The 18,251-nt window shown below is 42.5% G+C and overlaps 1 protein-coding gene across 3 annotated transcripts in view; it reads right to left on the bottom strand.

The window, feature by feature from the left end:
• Prkn (parkin RBR E3 ubiquitin protein ligase) overlaps nt 1–18,251 on the bottom strand; it is a 1,218,641-nt gene that overhangs the window by 742,700 nt on the left and 457,690 nt on the right. For 2 of the 3 annotated variants that reach the window (XR_012908104.1, XM_075950826.1), the window contains exon 4: nt 13,243–13,364. Coding sequence is in view for 2 of the 3 variants with exons in the window: in XM_075950826.1 (XP_075806941.1) it covers nt 13,243–13,364 (122 nt within the window). In the remaining variant the exon portion in view is untranslated. The remainder of the gene's footprint in view (nt 1–13,242; nt 13,365–18,251) is intronic. The other variant, XM_075950830.1, reaches the window with a different exon arrangement.

Consider the following 18,251-nt stretch of genomic DNA (forward strand, 5'->3'; position numbering starts at 1 on the left):
GTCTCTTACGTGCTGTGAAGATTCATCAGCTCATGTGTTTGAAGCAGAATGGGTGGCACTGAGCAGGGCTTATCTGTAAATCCTTGAGAAACTTGCAGGAGGCAATTTTCCCTATTTTCTCTCCCCTACATGAAGCATCTACTTTAAAGCCGTTACACATAAACTTTTAATTAAAGCAAAACACCACCATCCGTCTAGGTTGTCTACCCTTTATAACCTTAATACAAGCTCATTCAATAAAGGTGAAATGGGCATTGTTGTGAAATCTGTATTAGATTCTGCTTCTGAACATACAAATGGTCATTTTCCTCAATTTGTTACAATAATTATCATATATTTCACATAAAGTATATTTTTCAATGTTATAGATTTTTTTCTGAACTCATCCAAAATTTCCAGGCTCAATATAATACATGGTCATTTGAAAGCCAGTGCTCACTAAATTGTACTGGATAAAGTTGTACTGTGTAATTTAAAAATCTTTTCCAGCAAATGACACATTAGGTTCAAATATAGAACTTAATGTCAAGACCAATTCATCTTCAGTCACATCCTCAAAATTACAGTTTTCTAAATAAAAGAAATAAAACTTCATGGCTGAACATACTATTCTAAATGGAAACTTATATATCACTATTAAAAGTTATTTTTCTTGCCTAAGCAAACAATAGAAAGGACCAGCACTCACATTAGGACAGCCAGATTCTAGTATTCCCAGCATCCTTCATGATAAGATAACTGGAAAGCCTTTTATCCCCAGGAAAGACTATTGCATCTAACTTAGTCTAGAGGACAGCAGCTCTGTCTTATCAGGGGTCCAACATTTCAGCTCATTTTCAGCTTTTATTATCTCCATACTCTGAGATGGAATTTAATAGATGGTTGGAACAGCTATAACATGACATTAAGCAAAGAACATGTCAGTGGCAACCATGGCCGCAGCAAAGATAGGAGCTCCAAAACATAAATCAAAGGAAACAGAAGAACATCTTAGAAGGAAAGAATGGCAGTGATCCTGTACATCTAAAACATTCTAAATGCCTCAGGGAGGCTAAGAAGTATGGTGTGCTAAAGATAATGATGCCCCCTTAGCAGGCCTCGCTCTGCCTGAGAGCCTCGTACGCTTTTCTCAGGTAATGTAATGGCCACTGTGATGCCCATCTTTCCAAAAATCACATGATTCGCATATCAAGAAAGATGCTGAGAGTGAAAATATATTTTAACTCTTAAAGGTTCTACAGATTTAGCTTATATAGCATACTAGTAGATTTCAGGTTTCAGTTGGAGCACCAAATGCAGCAGATATTAACAGCCAAAAGAAGTCTAGATTCTATATGTAAATCACAAATGCAAAGTAAGGTATATAATTTGGAATAGACTTTAATTTTTTGAGCAGTTTTGAGATCTTAGTAAAAGATGTGCAGAGAATTCCCTTGCACCACCTGCTAGGCATGTGGAGTGATTTCCAACCAACCAGTGTGTATAAAAGTCGCCCTACTAAGATGGCTTAGAGAAAAGAATGAGGCATTGGGGGAGTCTGCACTGTGATTATTGATTGTCTACATCCTGCCTTAACAGGACAGCAACCTCATTTTAAATCAAAAGGGGGAAAACTTATTGGAATGATGGAAATCACATGATACAGCTGTTATATGGCACATCGATCTTGGTCAGTGAGCTCAGGTCGGGTCTAGCCTGTGTTCCCAAGTTTCATCTAAACAAAAAGCATACTGGTGCTCCCCAGAGAGAATGAGGAAGTACTACAACTAGACCATGTTCCACTCTGCCCAAGAAGACGTCCCTGAAAGCTCAGGGGGCAACAGGGGAAGCTGTGGTGGGGAGCAGTGAAAGTCCAGGGACTGAAGAAGAGGTACACCAGCACATTGCTGAGGCGAGGCTTCTCCATCGGAAGGTCGGCTAGCATTTGACCTAACATTGTTCTATCAGGACTAGAGATTCAGAGTGGATGACTCCATAAACCATTTCTGATCAGAGATTACAGATAAGCCAAGGCAAGCAGCGACTATGAAGCTTTACGTTAATTCTTTATGCTTTACAAATGCATTCTGTATGTTGTGTACTATGCTGGGTACAGAGACAGGCAAGGCAATACTTCTGGAACTGAATCTTGTGATGAATGAATACAGAGGCACCCAAGGGACAAGTTCTGTTTTAGATTTTTGGTCACACTCTATTTGTCTTATGAACTTGTATCTCATTTTCTCCGTTTCTATTCATGCAGTTTATCTGCTTACAGCAACACTATACAACTTGTAGGTTATGTCACACTTGCTTGCACTGAACTTTGCCACAACTACTTTAAATAGTGGCCTACTTCCTCAGGTTTTTCACCTATCATGGGAAAGGGGAACTTGTCTGTCTCTAAATGGATGACGCCAGTTTCCAATTCTGGCCATATCTGATTATTTTAACTGCAGGTCACTTCACAGGCAGCAGGTCAGTGCATAGTTATTAGAGTGGTTTTCTAAAGGAATATGAAATTCTCACTGCCAACTGATGATTTATAGTGCATAAGAATCAGGAGTCATTCTGACACTGGCCAGGAATACAATGATTGCAGATGTCTGTGAGAACCCTTAGTTCAAGCACACCAATAAGTAGTGGTAGGGTATTAAAAATATTCAGAGATGCATGCGGCCTTGCTGACTGGCTAACACCAAAGGTTCTGGCTTCATTGGTATTGCACACTAAAGCAGATCAACTTGGCTGGATAGTCATTTGAAAATTCCTAATCTGTGACTGTTCCCCCGTCCATGATTTCATTTATCTGGGTACATGAGCCCTGTCACTGCACTGAAGGAGATGCTCGTGTTCCACCCCTTATCCCGCTGCTGAGACTTGATCTGCTTCAGGAAGTGCAGCTGGATAAAACTGACTCTTGGGGAAGAGGCTAAAGAACAGGTCTCAATTCTCCCTGTGCCCTGGTGAGAAAATTCATGTAACACAGCGAAGGAGCTTTCGGGGAGAAGCTGCATTCCCGTTCCCAGGAATTAATTCTCAGCTTAGTCTCCTTCTCACTGTGTGACCCAAGTAAAGTCAATTAACCTCTCCATTTCCCATCTGGCTTTAATGATACATTTATGCAGGTAGCTTGATATTCCCAGGCGGAAAGGCATGCATGCGTGAGTACAAAGGCTTCTATAAAATAATGTGCAGACAGATCTTCGTCCTGCGCTGAATGCCCTGCCTAATTCCAGGGCAGCATTTTCAATGGACTCCCCTGTCTCCCACAGTTTATTAGTGTGGGGTGATAGGCTCGGCCTTTTTTTTTTTTTAACAAAACATTGACAAAAGATCTACTAAGGTCTGGGACAAGACTGTTAAATTCTGTTTAGGTTTCCCTGGTGAGGTTTTGAAGTAATTTACTTCTTAAGTAAAGAACAAATAAATTAGCCCTCTGCACTAAAGATCTGCTTTTTATTTCCCCAATTCTTGATAAAGCTCCTAAGTGGTAAATGGATACTATATCAATTTCACTCTGCAGAGGAGCAGGCAGTCACAACTGTGTGTACAGTGAACCCCTGAAAAGCAGTGGCTTCTCATTCACCAGAACAATCCCAAGCCTGGTCAAATTGCTAGAGTAAAGGTACTGATGCAAATATGGCATATGAGAGCAAAATTTCTACTCAGTAAAGAAATCTGTGCATCTGGGAACTTTATCTAAAACAACTATGCACTCACCAACATGGCTGCCACTAGTCACTCCTACCCAGTACCCATCACCAACATGGCTGCCACTAGTCACTGCTACCCAACTCCCATCACCAACATGGCTGGTACTAGTCACTCCTAACCAGTGCCCATCACCAACATGGCTGACTCTAGTCACTCCTACCCAGTGCCCATTACCAACATGGTTGCCACTAGTCACTCCTACCCAGTGGCCATCACTAACATGGCTGACACTAGTCACTGCTACCCAGCACCCATCACCAACATGGCTGCCACTAGTCACTCCTGGTGTAGGAGGTCCTTCTGTCTTTGTGTTGCTTTCATTGATTAATAAAGAAACTGCTTTGGGCCTGCTGATAGGGCAGAACTTAGGTAGATGGAAAAGACAGAACTGAATTCTGGGAGGAAAAAAAGCAGAAGGAGAGACGCCATGGAGCCGCCAGAGACAGACATGCTGAATCCTTCCTGGTAAGCCGCTGCCATATGGCAATATACAGATTAATGGAAATGGGTTAAATCAAGATGTGAGAGTTAGCTAATAAGAGGCTAGAGATAATACAGTTTCTGTGTGGTTATTTCGGGGCTAAGCTAGCTGGGTAGCCAGGAAGAACATACGGACCTTCTCCTTGCAGCTTAACTCCCACGCAGCACATCTTTTCTCCTTATTCAAGAGCTCTGGGTTGACTGGGAACTCCCAATTACAAACAAAGAGAACAAGGAGATCTGCTAGGACAGCCAAAGCTCTTCTAGTTCTGCTCAGAAGATACTTGGTTTCTAATGTCACTGGTGACATAGCCCAGTTATGAACAGTGGAATGGATCAAAGAACCTGCTTGAGGATTTTTGAGAATTATTGCCATCATTATTTTAAATAAAACGGAAGAGCTTTCCCTGTCTCATACCCAGACTTGACACCACGACACCCGAGGGTGCACCATGAGGACAGTGAGCAGCACATAAGATAGCCCAGCTGGTGCTAGAGAAGACAGCACTGTCCTTGTGGGGCAGCATTTGATCCAATAGACAGAGGAAACTGGCTTCTAAAAAGTACCTGCAACTGCAATTCAAAATACATGATCTGGAGGTTTTCCTATAGAAAACCCTGTCTGTTCCTTATACTTCAGACATATCCATAGGTTGTGACCTATCAAAACATTATAGGTAGTTCCAATAAATATTTCCATCATAAAAGTTTTAAATATATCCTACTGTATGAGAAATAAAATTCTAAGTAATTTTATTTCTAATTTCCAATTAAATAAATCAATAAATCCATATCACTGCTAACTGACACATATTTTATTATCTTCTAACTCAAAAGCAAATCACATAGAAACTAGGTCCCTCATTGAAATAGTGATTGGCAGATATGAAAATTAAGGGAGAAAAAGAGCTGCTTAGATATAGCAACTAACAGATAGAGATAGGCAAAATGCTGAGTTCAGGTTCTGGTTCACGGTCAGTAATAAGTCATAAGCATAAAACTAATCATTTATGACATATAAGACCATGTATCTGAGAAGTAAGAAATAATGAATTTAACTCCTACATATATGATAGTATTCATATTTTTTTTTCAGAAGTAGTATTTAAATTTCGTGCTTATGGCTGAGAGGACTTCATCTAGAAACACGTGTCCAGAGCACAGGCAGGTATCACAGCAGGAACTGTGAGTGACCACCTAGAGGTTCTGGTTTGGCCTCTCAGAAGTGTTTGAGTCTTTGTTTGGGGCAGGTTAAACGCTGGGCTGGGGATATCTGCTTCTGCCATGACAGTGTGCTTCTACTCCTTCCTTTCCTTAGAGTTTGCAAAACTAAACCCTCACAGAAGTGCAGGAGGAGGAGGAGCCACCAGTGAATGACAACTGCCACTGGCGTCTAAAGGAAAATAATTAATCAGATTAGACAGTTAATGAATTAGAAGCATTGACATCATTTCTGCAGGGTTGGATTAATTGGAATCAATTCGAATAACAATGCAGCATAACAAATGTTTGGCTGTGAAATATGGGCATGCAGGAAGGCAGCCTGTGTGCGGATTCAGACAACAGAGGAGAGAAGAGGACAACTGATAACAGCCAACAGCTCTGCTGGTAACATTGTACCAATTTCTTAAGCTTGTTTTTAAGTCTAAATAACATTTTACTGATTAAAATAGGCAGTTGTTTATTTTCCATTTCTTCTCTTATAATTCTGTTAAATGTTCTTCCTGATGAAGTTCCAGCACAAAGAGTACAATTCCTTTTCAGTTTGCGGCATCTCCCTCATTTCATCAGTTTTGGTTTTCTGGGGGTGAGTTCTGTAACTCACAGTGACCCAGGTTCTCCAGAAATACCCCTTCACCTGTTATACTCCAGGTATCACTGTGGCTCCAAAGAGGGGGATGATTCCTCCCACCCAAATGTGTCAGCATTGCACCCTAGGTGTGGTGGGGGTCCCAGGTTGTGTTTAAACCTCTCTCCACCAATGTATGCACACACACACACATGCACTTAGAGCTCCACCTTTGTCAGATAATCTCACCTCTTTCTGGTCTGCCTCACCTATTTACCATTGTCCAAGGCTGACTGCTGGCTTTCCCATCTCTGGGGGTCATGATCACCACACAAACATCCCAGCTAGAGGGCAGTACTGTTCCAGAACGGATGAGGTAGAGGGCACTGAACTCAAATTCCAAGGCTTTTTTTTTTAAAATAACAATAGTTTGCTTAGCTATATCCCATTCAATTTGGGGATCTACTTGTACTGAAGACTATCCATAGTTTGTCTGGTTTCAAATGTAAGTGAACCTCTGGTCTCCAATAGTTAGGATCCTTGGGGCCAGAGCACTGGGTTCTTTCCCAGTCTGAACGTGTGTGCTGGCTCCAGCTTTGCCTATCTTACTACAATAAATGGGTGAAATTCCCACTTGCCTGTCCTACCCTCTCCCTTGTCCTGTGTCCTTCCATCCCCTCTATGTTCTCACTGCAGGCTCTCCCACCAGAGCCACAGTTAGAAACTGGAGAACCCACCAAGAGTCACTAAAATAATCCTAAAATGTCCTGAATACTCAAGACGTCTAGCATATGTTACCGGTCACGCCCTCTATGTGTATACCTTATCTGTATGTCCTGTGACCATTTCCAGGAGCTGACTGTTCTCAGAGTGCTGTGAATCACCAAAGTCAGACTTTATAAATGGCTCCTCTACCTAATCCTAACATAGTAACACACACACACACACACACACACACACACACACACACACACACACACTATATATATATATATATATATATATATATATATATATATATATATATATATAATATGATATATATATGCCACGAGCTATGTGCTCTGAGCTCTTCAGATCTCCTGGGTCACTATGTACTGTTTTCTCTTTGTCTTTTCCCTCAAGAGGCCACCAAATAAAACTGATCAGCACCACGGAGAGCACAATGAAAGGCGGCGGGCAGCAAAAGTCAGCAGGCAAAAGAGTTCTGAGGCATGAGAAAGCTCAGGCAGGAAAAAGATTGCAGGATGAGAGCTAGAGGTGAACCCAGCACTGGCCCAACCTCTGCTCTGCAGACTCTGGACCTGACTGTGTTCACTGGCTTGGACGCTGCAGCTGCCAGGAGATGAATCTTCTGTGGAGGCCTCCTGGCAAACTCTGAGCAAGATGGAATGCAGGCATAGCTGCCACGTTGCTGTACAAAACACACCCCAGAAAGACTTCAAGAGACATGCAGTAATGTGTTCAGAGTCTTGGTTGCACTCTCGAATCTCTGAAACACTTGACAGTCAACATGACAAGACACAAAGAGGGGACAATTGCATCAGATGTTGACATTAGAAAGGAAGTAAGCTTAGATATAAGCCCAAGACTGCAATTTATTACAAACATGTGCATAGCTTCCCAGGCAAGCAGACTCCTGACCAACAATTAATCTGCAGCAAATATTAAGTTTAAGAATGATTACACGTTTTAACTATATTTCTTAATAAATTTCCTCACATAAATTTTGCCTAATCTATAAACCAATTTTAAACAAAATCCATCATGCCAGGCACTTTACATCTTATTCTATTTATTGCACCATTTCTCATCAGAAACCTTTTAGCTTTAATGCTATTCCGAGGCAGACTATCTCATTAGGGTGGCAGAGATAAAGTTCTTTTTGAGATAAAGTAATTATAGTGATTGTAGGGGAAATATCATCCAAACTTCTTGGCTGCAGTAATCTCCTGGCTTCTGATTAATTTTAAGACTAACAAACTGAGTGCAAACAAAGAGATTCTAGTGGTGGATAATGCTGGTAACCCCGGAGAGATTTGCTATGTGTAGCTTTAATCAGAAACTAAGGTGTTAGTGGGCTTTAGCAGGCAAATATCCCAAGGCAGCACGCGCACATAGGCACATTCTCCTGACTCTTGGCTGCATCTGCTCTGTCCTCCAAGTGCTACTGGAGACAATGACTTGACTCTCTAAATACCTTTTGTATATTTGAAGCTTATTTCCAATTGGATAAGTCAGTTTCTTCCCACCATACGACGACGTACTTTTATCTTTTTCTTGAGGAAACCGACATCCCCTAGGATGTGGGCAGTGCTGAGAGTGATGATGGGGATGGATGTGATACTTCACCCTCGATGGAAAGCGATCCCATTAGATTAGACTAGAGACTGGCGGTCTGCAGGGAGTCAAGGGGATCCCTCAGAGCGAAAGAGCCCTTCCTATCAGGAGCTACACTAACTAAAGTACCCGGTTCAGCCAGAACATTAAAGGTCTCTGAGACTGCTTTGGACTGCAAGAGCAGGTCCTAGGAAAGTTGTTGAAACAGTGGCGTGAGTCATTTTAAATTACCCATTTAACTGCTCAAAACTACAACCAGAAACAATAGCAATGCACAGGGCAGCTCCTGCTGTGCTCGCCCCTATCTCATTCCTGCATGGCCCCAAGTGGGTAATCTTTGAAGCAGTGGTTGAGAAATTGAATGCCTGCCATGTGTTTTCAATCAGCTGTGCTCACTGCTTTCCAGCGAGCACTCACACTTCTAAAGATGATCTCCATCTAGTTGAAACCCTGGGCAAGGTCACCGTGAAATGAAAGGGATATTTTGTTTTGGAAATGGTAGAGAAACTGGTGTGTGAGCTGATTCTCAACTCACTTGCAAGGTCATGTCAAAACCTCAGACTCCAATTTCCCCGTAGGACAGAGATGGCTAATGTCCATCTTCCTTGCCCGTTTATTAGGGGCAGCACATGAAAGGTGAAGTATGGTTTAAACCAATGTGTGAATGACCCTTTGCTGCCGCATGCCCAGTGTCCTTAGAGTTGAGGAGAACTGGCATCATTGCTGAATATCTAATAACAACAGAACATGTAGAGGTGATCACAAAGACACGCTACAGTCCACCACTCTGCAGACTGGTTTCTCTAGACAAGAGAAATGAACACACATGTTCAAAAGTAGCTCAGTTAGCTAAGATGATTCTACTTTTTCTCCTTCAAGAATTCTTTTGTAGATATTCTTCAATGAACTGCACACACTAATTGATTGCAATTGGTCACCTACTTATGACATTATATTCTCCAATTTTCATAAACAGAAAATTGCATAAGCTGCTGAATTTTTTGAAGAATTGGAAAACGAAACCGAACAGGTGACTATTATTTATATAGAAATCACCCTTCTTGACCTGCAGGACAAGCAGCAGTTCCACTGCCTGCCACTGAGTGCGTAGCTGTCCTGTGAGAACGGTCATTTCAACGACAGACCAAAGCATTGGATCTCTTCTGCTGTGGACCAGTTCCACTACCTCTGAAATACAGCTGAAGAGGAACAACACTGGACTCTCTTGTTTAGACACTTACCACTTTGTAAATGTGTCATAAAAATCAGAGGAAAATATAGATAAGAAACCCAAGTAGGGAAACTATCAAACTGTTGCCAACACATCATAATAAGGCTTTCAAAGGGCGTGGCTCTACGAAGTCAATTATGAAAGCTCAGAAACAGGACCGACATTCAACATAAACCGCTTTGTGGTGCAGAGGTCAGAGAGAGTGAGCTTATGGGGATAAAGCAAGGAACAGGGCCAGGCTGTCAGACCACGGAAAGCACACAGATGGAATAGTGCACAGCAGAAGGAGAACTGGAGCAGTGATGACCACAGAGGACATCTCAGGCAGTCCTGGGGACAGCAGGTGAGATGGGGCAGAGTGTGACCTCTGGACTGACACACATGGTTCTCGGAAATGGTCCTGGAAATCAGAGGCTGGGACTTCCTCTTAGAGGACGGTGAAGCTCCGAGAAGCTGAAATCCTAGCTGCCTCTGATCCAGTGAGGTAGAGAAAGCATCTGCTCTCTGAAAGGAACCTGAGAAAACCTAGATTTTCACACCAGCTCACAAACAAACATATACGCAAGTAGATATATATGTATGTAGAGGGTGACAGAATGATGAAGGAAAGAGGTTGACATTTTTAGGTGTGTCCTGAATGCTGTCTTCAGCATTCTTTATATTGACATAATCTCCCTACCAAAGATACATCCTGTCATGTCAGTGAAGAATTTTCCCCACACTGACAAAAGCAGGACAAAGGGAACTGGCTGTGCTCCAGGGACACTCTGGCTCCACAACCATGTTTCAACCAGATGCTACAGTGCCTCTCTGACTCTGACTGGATCCTTATCTCATCCAGGCTCTGGTCATCATCAGCGTCTAACATCAACCTACCATGCAGTGTCTACCATGCTCGTCTTTGTTTGGATACATGGAGACAGAAGCCGCAAGGTTTTGCTATTTTTCTGTTGGGATTTTATTTTTGTTCTCTATTTGTCCTCCATAAAGCACATTTTTCAAATGACAAATTTCATATAAAATTATATACTTATGACTATCTTGATTAAAATCAAAACAGAACATTCAGCCACAGTGAGTCTTATTCCATAGCTTGCTGTCTATTAGCCAGTGTTACAGTCTGAGCCCCAGCATCTTTCCCTCCCCTGCCGTCCCAGACCTAATTACACACTTTATCACTGGCCTGAGTTCTGTGTGTTGTCTGTGTGATTTTTAGGTGGATATTCATTTGTATGGAGAAAAAGAGCAAACTATCCTCAGAACTTAATATAAACAAAACAGTCTGGGTTCACACTCAGCCTGCCTAAATTCTGGTTTTCATGGGTAAATTCCCGGGTCCCTTTAAGACTCAGCTTTCTCAAATCAAACATGGGGTTACTGATGACAGTTAGAGTGATGCTAAGAAATAAATGATGCAGTGAACAAAGGGAGGTCAATCGCTCTTGCCGTTTGCATTAAGACACACCAGGAAGTAAGGACACCTTCACCACTGGGAGCCATCAGGTTGAGGATACACAAAGAGGCTGCGTGTTGACTTAAGAACAGCAAAGGAGAGGAGGGGGTGGAAGAACACTCCCATTGGACCCACGCAGCCTGCTCTGAAGCAGGAGCCTGTTCAGTGAGCCTGCTAAAAAAGGTCTACTGTAATAGCTTCAGATCAAATGATATGGCTTCTCAATGGATTTAATTATTTAGTTAAAAATACTGTATCCTAGGTAAACACTGAATCACAGGTTTAAGGAACAGACTCACGGTTTCTCCTTTATACAGTATGTTCTCAAGATCTTAAACAAATCCCCAAATTCTCATTGATCAGGACTTTCCCTGACTCCCTATCTCCTGTACAGCAAACTCCAAATGTAACGGCGTAAATGAATGCAGGCAGATTGTAAAAATATATATACAGCTTTAATGGAGAAATAGACTTACAGAACCACTGTTCCTGCGGAGACCAGGAAAGCAGAAGCAGCAGCTGGGAGCACGCTAGCCAAATTTATAGGCAAACATTAGCCCGAGGCGAACACGCCCCCTTAGGGGCGGGACTTATCCCTACATCCAAGCAGCCCTCATCACTGGGGTCTACATTTGGTACTTGGGGTACTTATCTCCTGCTGAGCACTGACTCCCTTGGACTTTGGGCTTCTCTGCCTTTGTTCTCACGGCTGTGATAATCAGATGTTCCAAATGCTACTGCCCTATGCCTCATCAATATCAGTCTACTGTAATGCCCGGCATAGCTCCTGGGGAAGACCAGACTAGGGCAGGAAAAGAATAAAGGAAAGACAAACTCAGGGAGACACATAGGCTGAGACTGGGTGGACTGAAATCTCTGACAGAGAAGCTTCAGGCGCCTGGAAGCTCAGGGTGTTTATCATATACGTTGAACAGAGTGGGTGGGGGAGTCATTGTCTACAGCTAAACGTGGAGGTGATTACATACAGATAGATAAGGAGGCAGGGCAATGGTGCATAGCAGATCGAGGGAACAGGTTTAGTCTGGGTAGGAGTAGTCTCTGTAGGGGAGCAGTCCTCAGGTTGTAAATATCCGGGGGTGGAGAAAGCAGCTGGAGACATCTTCTCTATACACTATCAACATATGTACATGGACAGAAAGAGACTTTACTGCCCTTCTGCGCCTCCCCGTGAACAGGAAGGCTTTGGCATCTTCTAGCGGGTCTGAGGCACTGGAGTCTTGACATGGCCAGCTCACGTCAACAGCACACGTTCACGCAGGACTTCACAAGTCACATGGAACCCTTTCAGCGGCTGCTCTGATATTTCATATCAAAGGCAGAGAGACTTTTTCTCAAATGAATACTCAGGCTCCAGCAGCGATCCTGCCCGTGTCCATGCACACAGCTACAGACAACAGGTACGGGGGAGGTGGCCCGGGTCTCACCAGACTTCATTCACAAACAGTGGAACTGAAGTGTCAGAGAACGGCCCGAGCACACACTGGTGCTCATCCTTTTATTTTCTTCCCCTGTGATTTGAAAACATGAGGACGACTCTGGGCCAGGATGCAAGAAGCTGAACAGGTGTGGCAGTGCTCACCTTGGTACCACTGCTCTCAGTGCGGACACGGGGATCCACAACCGCCCTTACTCCTACTACTATTAGTGGAAAGTTGTCGCCTAATCAATCAACCTCGGCGTACTGTTCCCAGGCGGGCCTCTAGTGTACTCTGCACGTGTAGCCCAGCTCGCACAAGTCCGAACGCAGCACATTTCCAGTTCTCAAATCCCTTCAGAGTCTCTTCCACAAAATAACCCCTTCACATTGTGAGGCTACTACTTTTATAACTAGGCTCTACGCAAACCTGAGCTGAAAAAAAACAGATGTATATTTTTTGTGTGTGTGCATGCATGCATGTGTGTGGGGGTGTTTGTGTGTGTACATGTGAGTGTTTGTGTGTATATGTGTATATATGCACATGTATGTGCATGTGCGTGTATGTATGTTGTGTCTGTCAGGGAGATATGGCTGTGCTATGTAGCAGCTGAATTTACAGAGCAGAAGAAAGCTCAGAGGGAAGCTATATTTGACATGAAATTTGAATGTCATCAGCAATCACAACCTCTCAGAAGAACATTTTACTTTCCACGTGGTGATGCTCGGACAGAAACAGGGAAAAGTGGCTCCACAGAGACAGGTTTATTAATCCAGGCAAGAGCAGCCGTCGGAGGACACTGCCCTTGCCTCCTTACCTGGGCCAAGGTCAGGGTGGCTTGTCTGCAGGTGCCGCACTGAACTCGGAGCTTTCCAGGCTGGACTCTGTGGCAGGGACCTTTGCAGTAGACATAGAAGCTGTTGTAGGTGGGTTTACCTGCTGGAAGGAAGCAGAGAGAGTGTCCAGTCAGTGCTGGTCCAAAATGAGCCCAAACACCCTCTATCAAAACCTGTCAGAGGCAAGCCACACAACAAACTCCACGGGAACATGCAGTGAGGTTGGAAGAATGAACATTTCCAGGAGGAGACAGAAACTTAGAAAATTTAGTTTTAGGTTGAAAAGAATAGTGTCCTCTCTTCTTGCCAACAGCCCTGTGACCTACTCATCAGAGTATACAGCTTGCAGCCAAGAGCCTGGCCAGAGTGTTTGCACACCAGGAAATTAAACTCTTCTTTGCTACTGAAGTCTGGGAAGAGGACAGGAAATTCCGAGTCTGGGAAAGGCAGAGACCGCAGCCCTGAATTCTATTTCATGCTTCTGTACACAGCAGTGAAGACTCAAGATAGTTTCCTCTTAGAATTGTATCTGCACAGCCAAGTCAGCCTTTCCTCATGATATGCGTGACTGGACCACAGCTGTTGGGTTTCTAGGGAACCCTTGACAAAATTCAGTAATACATGAGCCCCAAACCCCATGGAGGTTGGTGGGTCCTGCAGCCTGTGCAGAGGTGCAGCCTGTGCAGTTGTGCAGCCTTGCAGAGGTGCAGCCTTGGCAGATGGTTGTGCAGTCTGTGCAGTTGTGCAGCCTTGCAGAGGTGCAGCCTTGGCAGATGGTTGTGCAGTCTGTGCAGATGTGCAGTCTGTGCAGAGGTGCAGCCTTGGCAGAACTGCAGCCTTTGCACACATGCAGCCTATGCAGATGGATGTGCAGTCTGTGCAATTGTGCAGTCTGTGCAGAGGTGCAGCCTGCACAGAAGTGCAGGTTTTGCATTTTGCTGACTCTCTCTAGCTGGACAACTGCAATTCTAGCATAGTATTCCCAAGAGTAAAAGGTGAACATAAAATAAATCGATCTAATCAAATAATTTCTCTCAAGTGTCAATAAACTCAAAGTGCCACTCCTTAAAATAAGGAAAGCTCATGGGTATCTGATGCTTCTGTGTCTGTGAAGAACTGACTAGAAGTTCTTAGGGTACGATGATTGCTTTCTAAATTACTAAGTTCCCCAACTTACTTGTTAAGTTTTGATCATTATCTAACTGTTGCTAGGGGGTAGGATACAAGATTGTCATGATGTAAACATGTTGTATTTTAATAATCATCAGAAGCATCTAGGAAGAATAAGTATTTCTTATGATCATGATTGAAATGTTTTGGTCACTCAAATGCATATCATATAGTTGACTGGAAACGCACAGAGATAATGAGAAAATACCAGAAGACCCTGATGTTTCTTTACTCAGCCTTATTCTGCATCTGACAAAACTCTGTGAGATAGATGATAAAATAAGGAGCACTCTGAAGCATCTGTAATACATTTTACAGTGGCCCCTCCTCAGTGATGAATACTTAGCTGTCAGTGTGAAAGAGAAGACAGACTAAAAAAAACATGTTTGCATTGATGCCAAATGTCTATTTTGACACCTCTCTATGGCTTTAGTACCTTTTGGGCAAGATATACAAGCTATGAACATTGCATTGTTATCAGCAAATATAATTATTACATGAAATATATGTAGATCATAATTACAACACAGCCACGAGTCAATGTTACAGTAATTATAACATAATAAGTGATTGACAACCAAAAGGTCACAGGAACTGTGACAGCTCTGACCTGTGTTAACCCTGTGAAGGATTTTCAGTTTCCTCACTGTTAAAACTTATCAGCAGTGGGGAAAAATCGAGTCCCACACTTTTAATTACTCTCTGGGAAACTTAAGCAATAAAAATAGAGAATGGGTGATAGACCAGCCAAAGCTTCCCAAAGGGGGTCTGGGCAGTGTAGGCAGAGGAGATTACCAAGTGCTCAGTATTAGAGGAGCCTTGCTGAAACTGCAGGGCCCGCAGTCTCTTCCCTTCCTGCATAGCAACAGCAATGTCTGTGGTGTTGTTTCAGCTAATGATGTATCAGGGGAAGACAGGAGCCCTTCCACCCCTGCATGTTTCAACCCTCGCTGAGTCCTTGAGAAGCCAGACACAAAATGCAGGATGCCATGTGGGTGCCCTGGAAGTCCACAGGATGACACGCAATCCATTACACCTTGCTACCCGGAGTCAGCCGATTAATAGCTAGTCTAAGGGAGATCAAGGTCAGGGCAGTCCTGGCTGAAGCACATTTCAAGCTGTTGGCTCCATTCAGGCAAACAGTTGAGGCCTGTTCAGGTGAATCAGGAGAGCCCTGCACGGAGTGGCTTCCCTACCTTGCTGACAGTGTAACACAATTTACAGTGGGCAGGTTGCTTTGTGTCTTGCTCTGGCCTGGACTATACTGGGCAGGAATGAGAGCAAATGCCGCATACCTTTGTGGGCAGGGTTCCCACTGTCGTGACTGAAGAGCCTGCAGCTCATACTCTCACACAGACTCATCTCTCCAGAGACAACAGCAGGGAGATCCTGTGAAAGTTCTCAAAAGCTTCACCAGGGAGACAGCACTGCTAGTCATTAAAGGGTCATCTCCCATTCCCCCTTCCTTCTGGACCTTCAAGATCTTTTGTTCTAATCCCTAGGTCTCCCCTTCATTACCCAAAGTAACTCAATCAGTTCATGTTTACAGGATGTACTTCTTTTCATACAATAAGCTAAGACCTACAGAAATGTTTAAACTGCATATAAGTTAAATACCATTATTGTAGTTTATCAATTGTAGTCATTTTGGTAGGAATCTTCATGTATCTATACCACAGAAAGATACACAGTCTTCACATACATATTTCTGACTGCAACCTTTATCATTAAGTTGAACATTTAAGGATGTCTATCCTTAAATCCTCCATCATCCTGATGGTAAGGGTTTTTAAAACATGAAACCACAGAAGTTTTAAAATAATTTGTCTATTTAACACCTCTAACTATAGACTGATAAGCTAATAAGGTTCATCACGTTTTACATAACACTGCAGAACTCTGAAAGCTGTTAAGAACTTTGGGGTGGTGTTGTTACTGTGCAAACCCCTGGGGGTTGTTGTGGGACAATGGTCTGTACCCTGTCACTTGTATTTTAAATAAATGCTGACTGACCAGTATCCAGGCAGGAAGTAGAGGTGGAGTGGTGAGAATTCTGGGAAAAGGAAAGATTGAGTCCGCAGTCATCACCCAAACACAAAGGAAGCCAGACACAGAGCAAGCAACATGTGACTGCCTCACTGAAAAAGGGACCAAGCCACATTGCTAACACAGATAAGAATTATGGATTGATATAAGTTATAAGAATTAATAAATAAGAAGCCTGAGTTACTTGGCCAATCAGTTTATAATTAATGTATTTCTTTGGTTGAAGGACTGGGAAGGACAGAAACCTCAGTCAACAGAATAGCATGCCAATGTAGGGCTGACCAAATACACTTAAAAGTCTGAGAGATCTTGGGAAGTTATTCTAGATAGAAAAGAATAGAGTTAAGCATGACTTCTTGATAACATTTTCTTGGGTGGGCTCTGGTTGCTAGAGGCAAGCACTCTCATTGAAGAGAGGCTTCCTGACTCAGCTTTAGCTGTAAAACCTTGCAGCATGAGGCCATCTAAAATCCAATAAAAACCTGAGAGAGCTCAAAAAGGAATTCTAGACACAAAAATACAGAGTTTAACAGCATATAACAGCTCTTTTAAGAGAGATTTTCCTGATTCAGCAGTAGCCATGCTGTTTTGAAATGCTGGCTTTCTGGGCAATGCTGCCAGCACAACCTCTTTTTTTTTTCAGGAGACCGAGCATTGAAATGGGGTTTGTGAGCAACATACTACAACTTGTTTAATGGCAACATAGACCTGCTGTGTGCCTAAAACTGGGGCAAATGTGCATGGCTTGCAGAGGTGGTGACCGGACTTCCACCATGTTGGACTGCGCAGAGCAAGCAGAAAGTACTGTATATACCCCAGTAATGCTGCAGCTTAAGATTTTAAGAAGCACTTTGAAGTTTAAAAAGCACTCATGGACAGAAAAGAATTACAGATACACAATAGGACAGATTCAGATATAAAAGAACTCTAAATGAGTCACAGTGTTTGATAAATGTATGTAGGTTTGGGAGAGAGAAGAAAAAGAGTATAGAGAGTTAGAAAAGAAGGTAAAGTTTTTAAAGAGAGAAGAAGCAGTCATAGATTAAAAGGAGTAAAGAAAAATAAGTCATAGAAAGATGGAATACGCAAAGAGAGTCTGGATTATGTATACTATTGTCTTTTCTTTACATTTTTTGACCACAGAGAGACATTTGATTCTGGGGTACTTCTAAGCTAAGCCAACATATATATTTTAAAGGTATATTGATTTCAAAATATGGATCTAAAGATACGTTGCTTTGGAAAAGAGGTTCTGATTTTGTTTCCACAGAGGATGAGAATCTATGGATTCATTCCAGACTAATGTGATTTGATGGACCAAGATCCCCTGAAAGATTACCTTGAACACCCTCAAAAAATTACTTCACTCAAAATAAATCATCAGGAAATCTAGAGAACTATGCCCAAATTTTAAAATATTGTTTATACATGTTTATTTACATTTAAAAGGGGATGTGCTATAGAGATTTGCATGGGTATGGATCTTTGTTTATTGATACAGATTTAAGGTCAATTTTGTTATACTGTGTATATGTATTTCTGCTCTTGATTAAGGTACTGTGTTTGTGCAGCTTGTTTAACATGCAATGTATAATAAAGCAATATAGATAAACAGATAATCATCTATAACAGACAAGCTTGTACTCATGTTAGTTCAATTTGCTAGATGTAAAGAGATGCATTTCAGATGGATAGGCATTCTTCAAACCTTTCAAAGACTACAGAATATGGCATTTAAAATGTTTTAAGAACTTGAGACTTTTCATGACAGTGA

The sequence above is a fragment of the Microtus pennsylvanicus genome, chromosome 1 (assembly GCF_037038515.1).
Source record: "Microtus pennsylvanicus isolate mMicPen1 chromosome 1, mMicPen1.hap1, whole genome shotgun sequence".
Classification (NCBI taxonomy): domain Eukaryota; kingdom Metazoa; phylum Chordata; class Mammalia; order Rodentia; family Cricetidae; genus Microtus; species Microtus pennsylvanicus.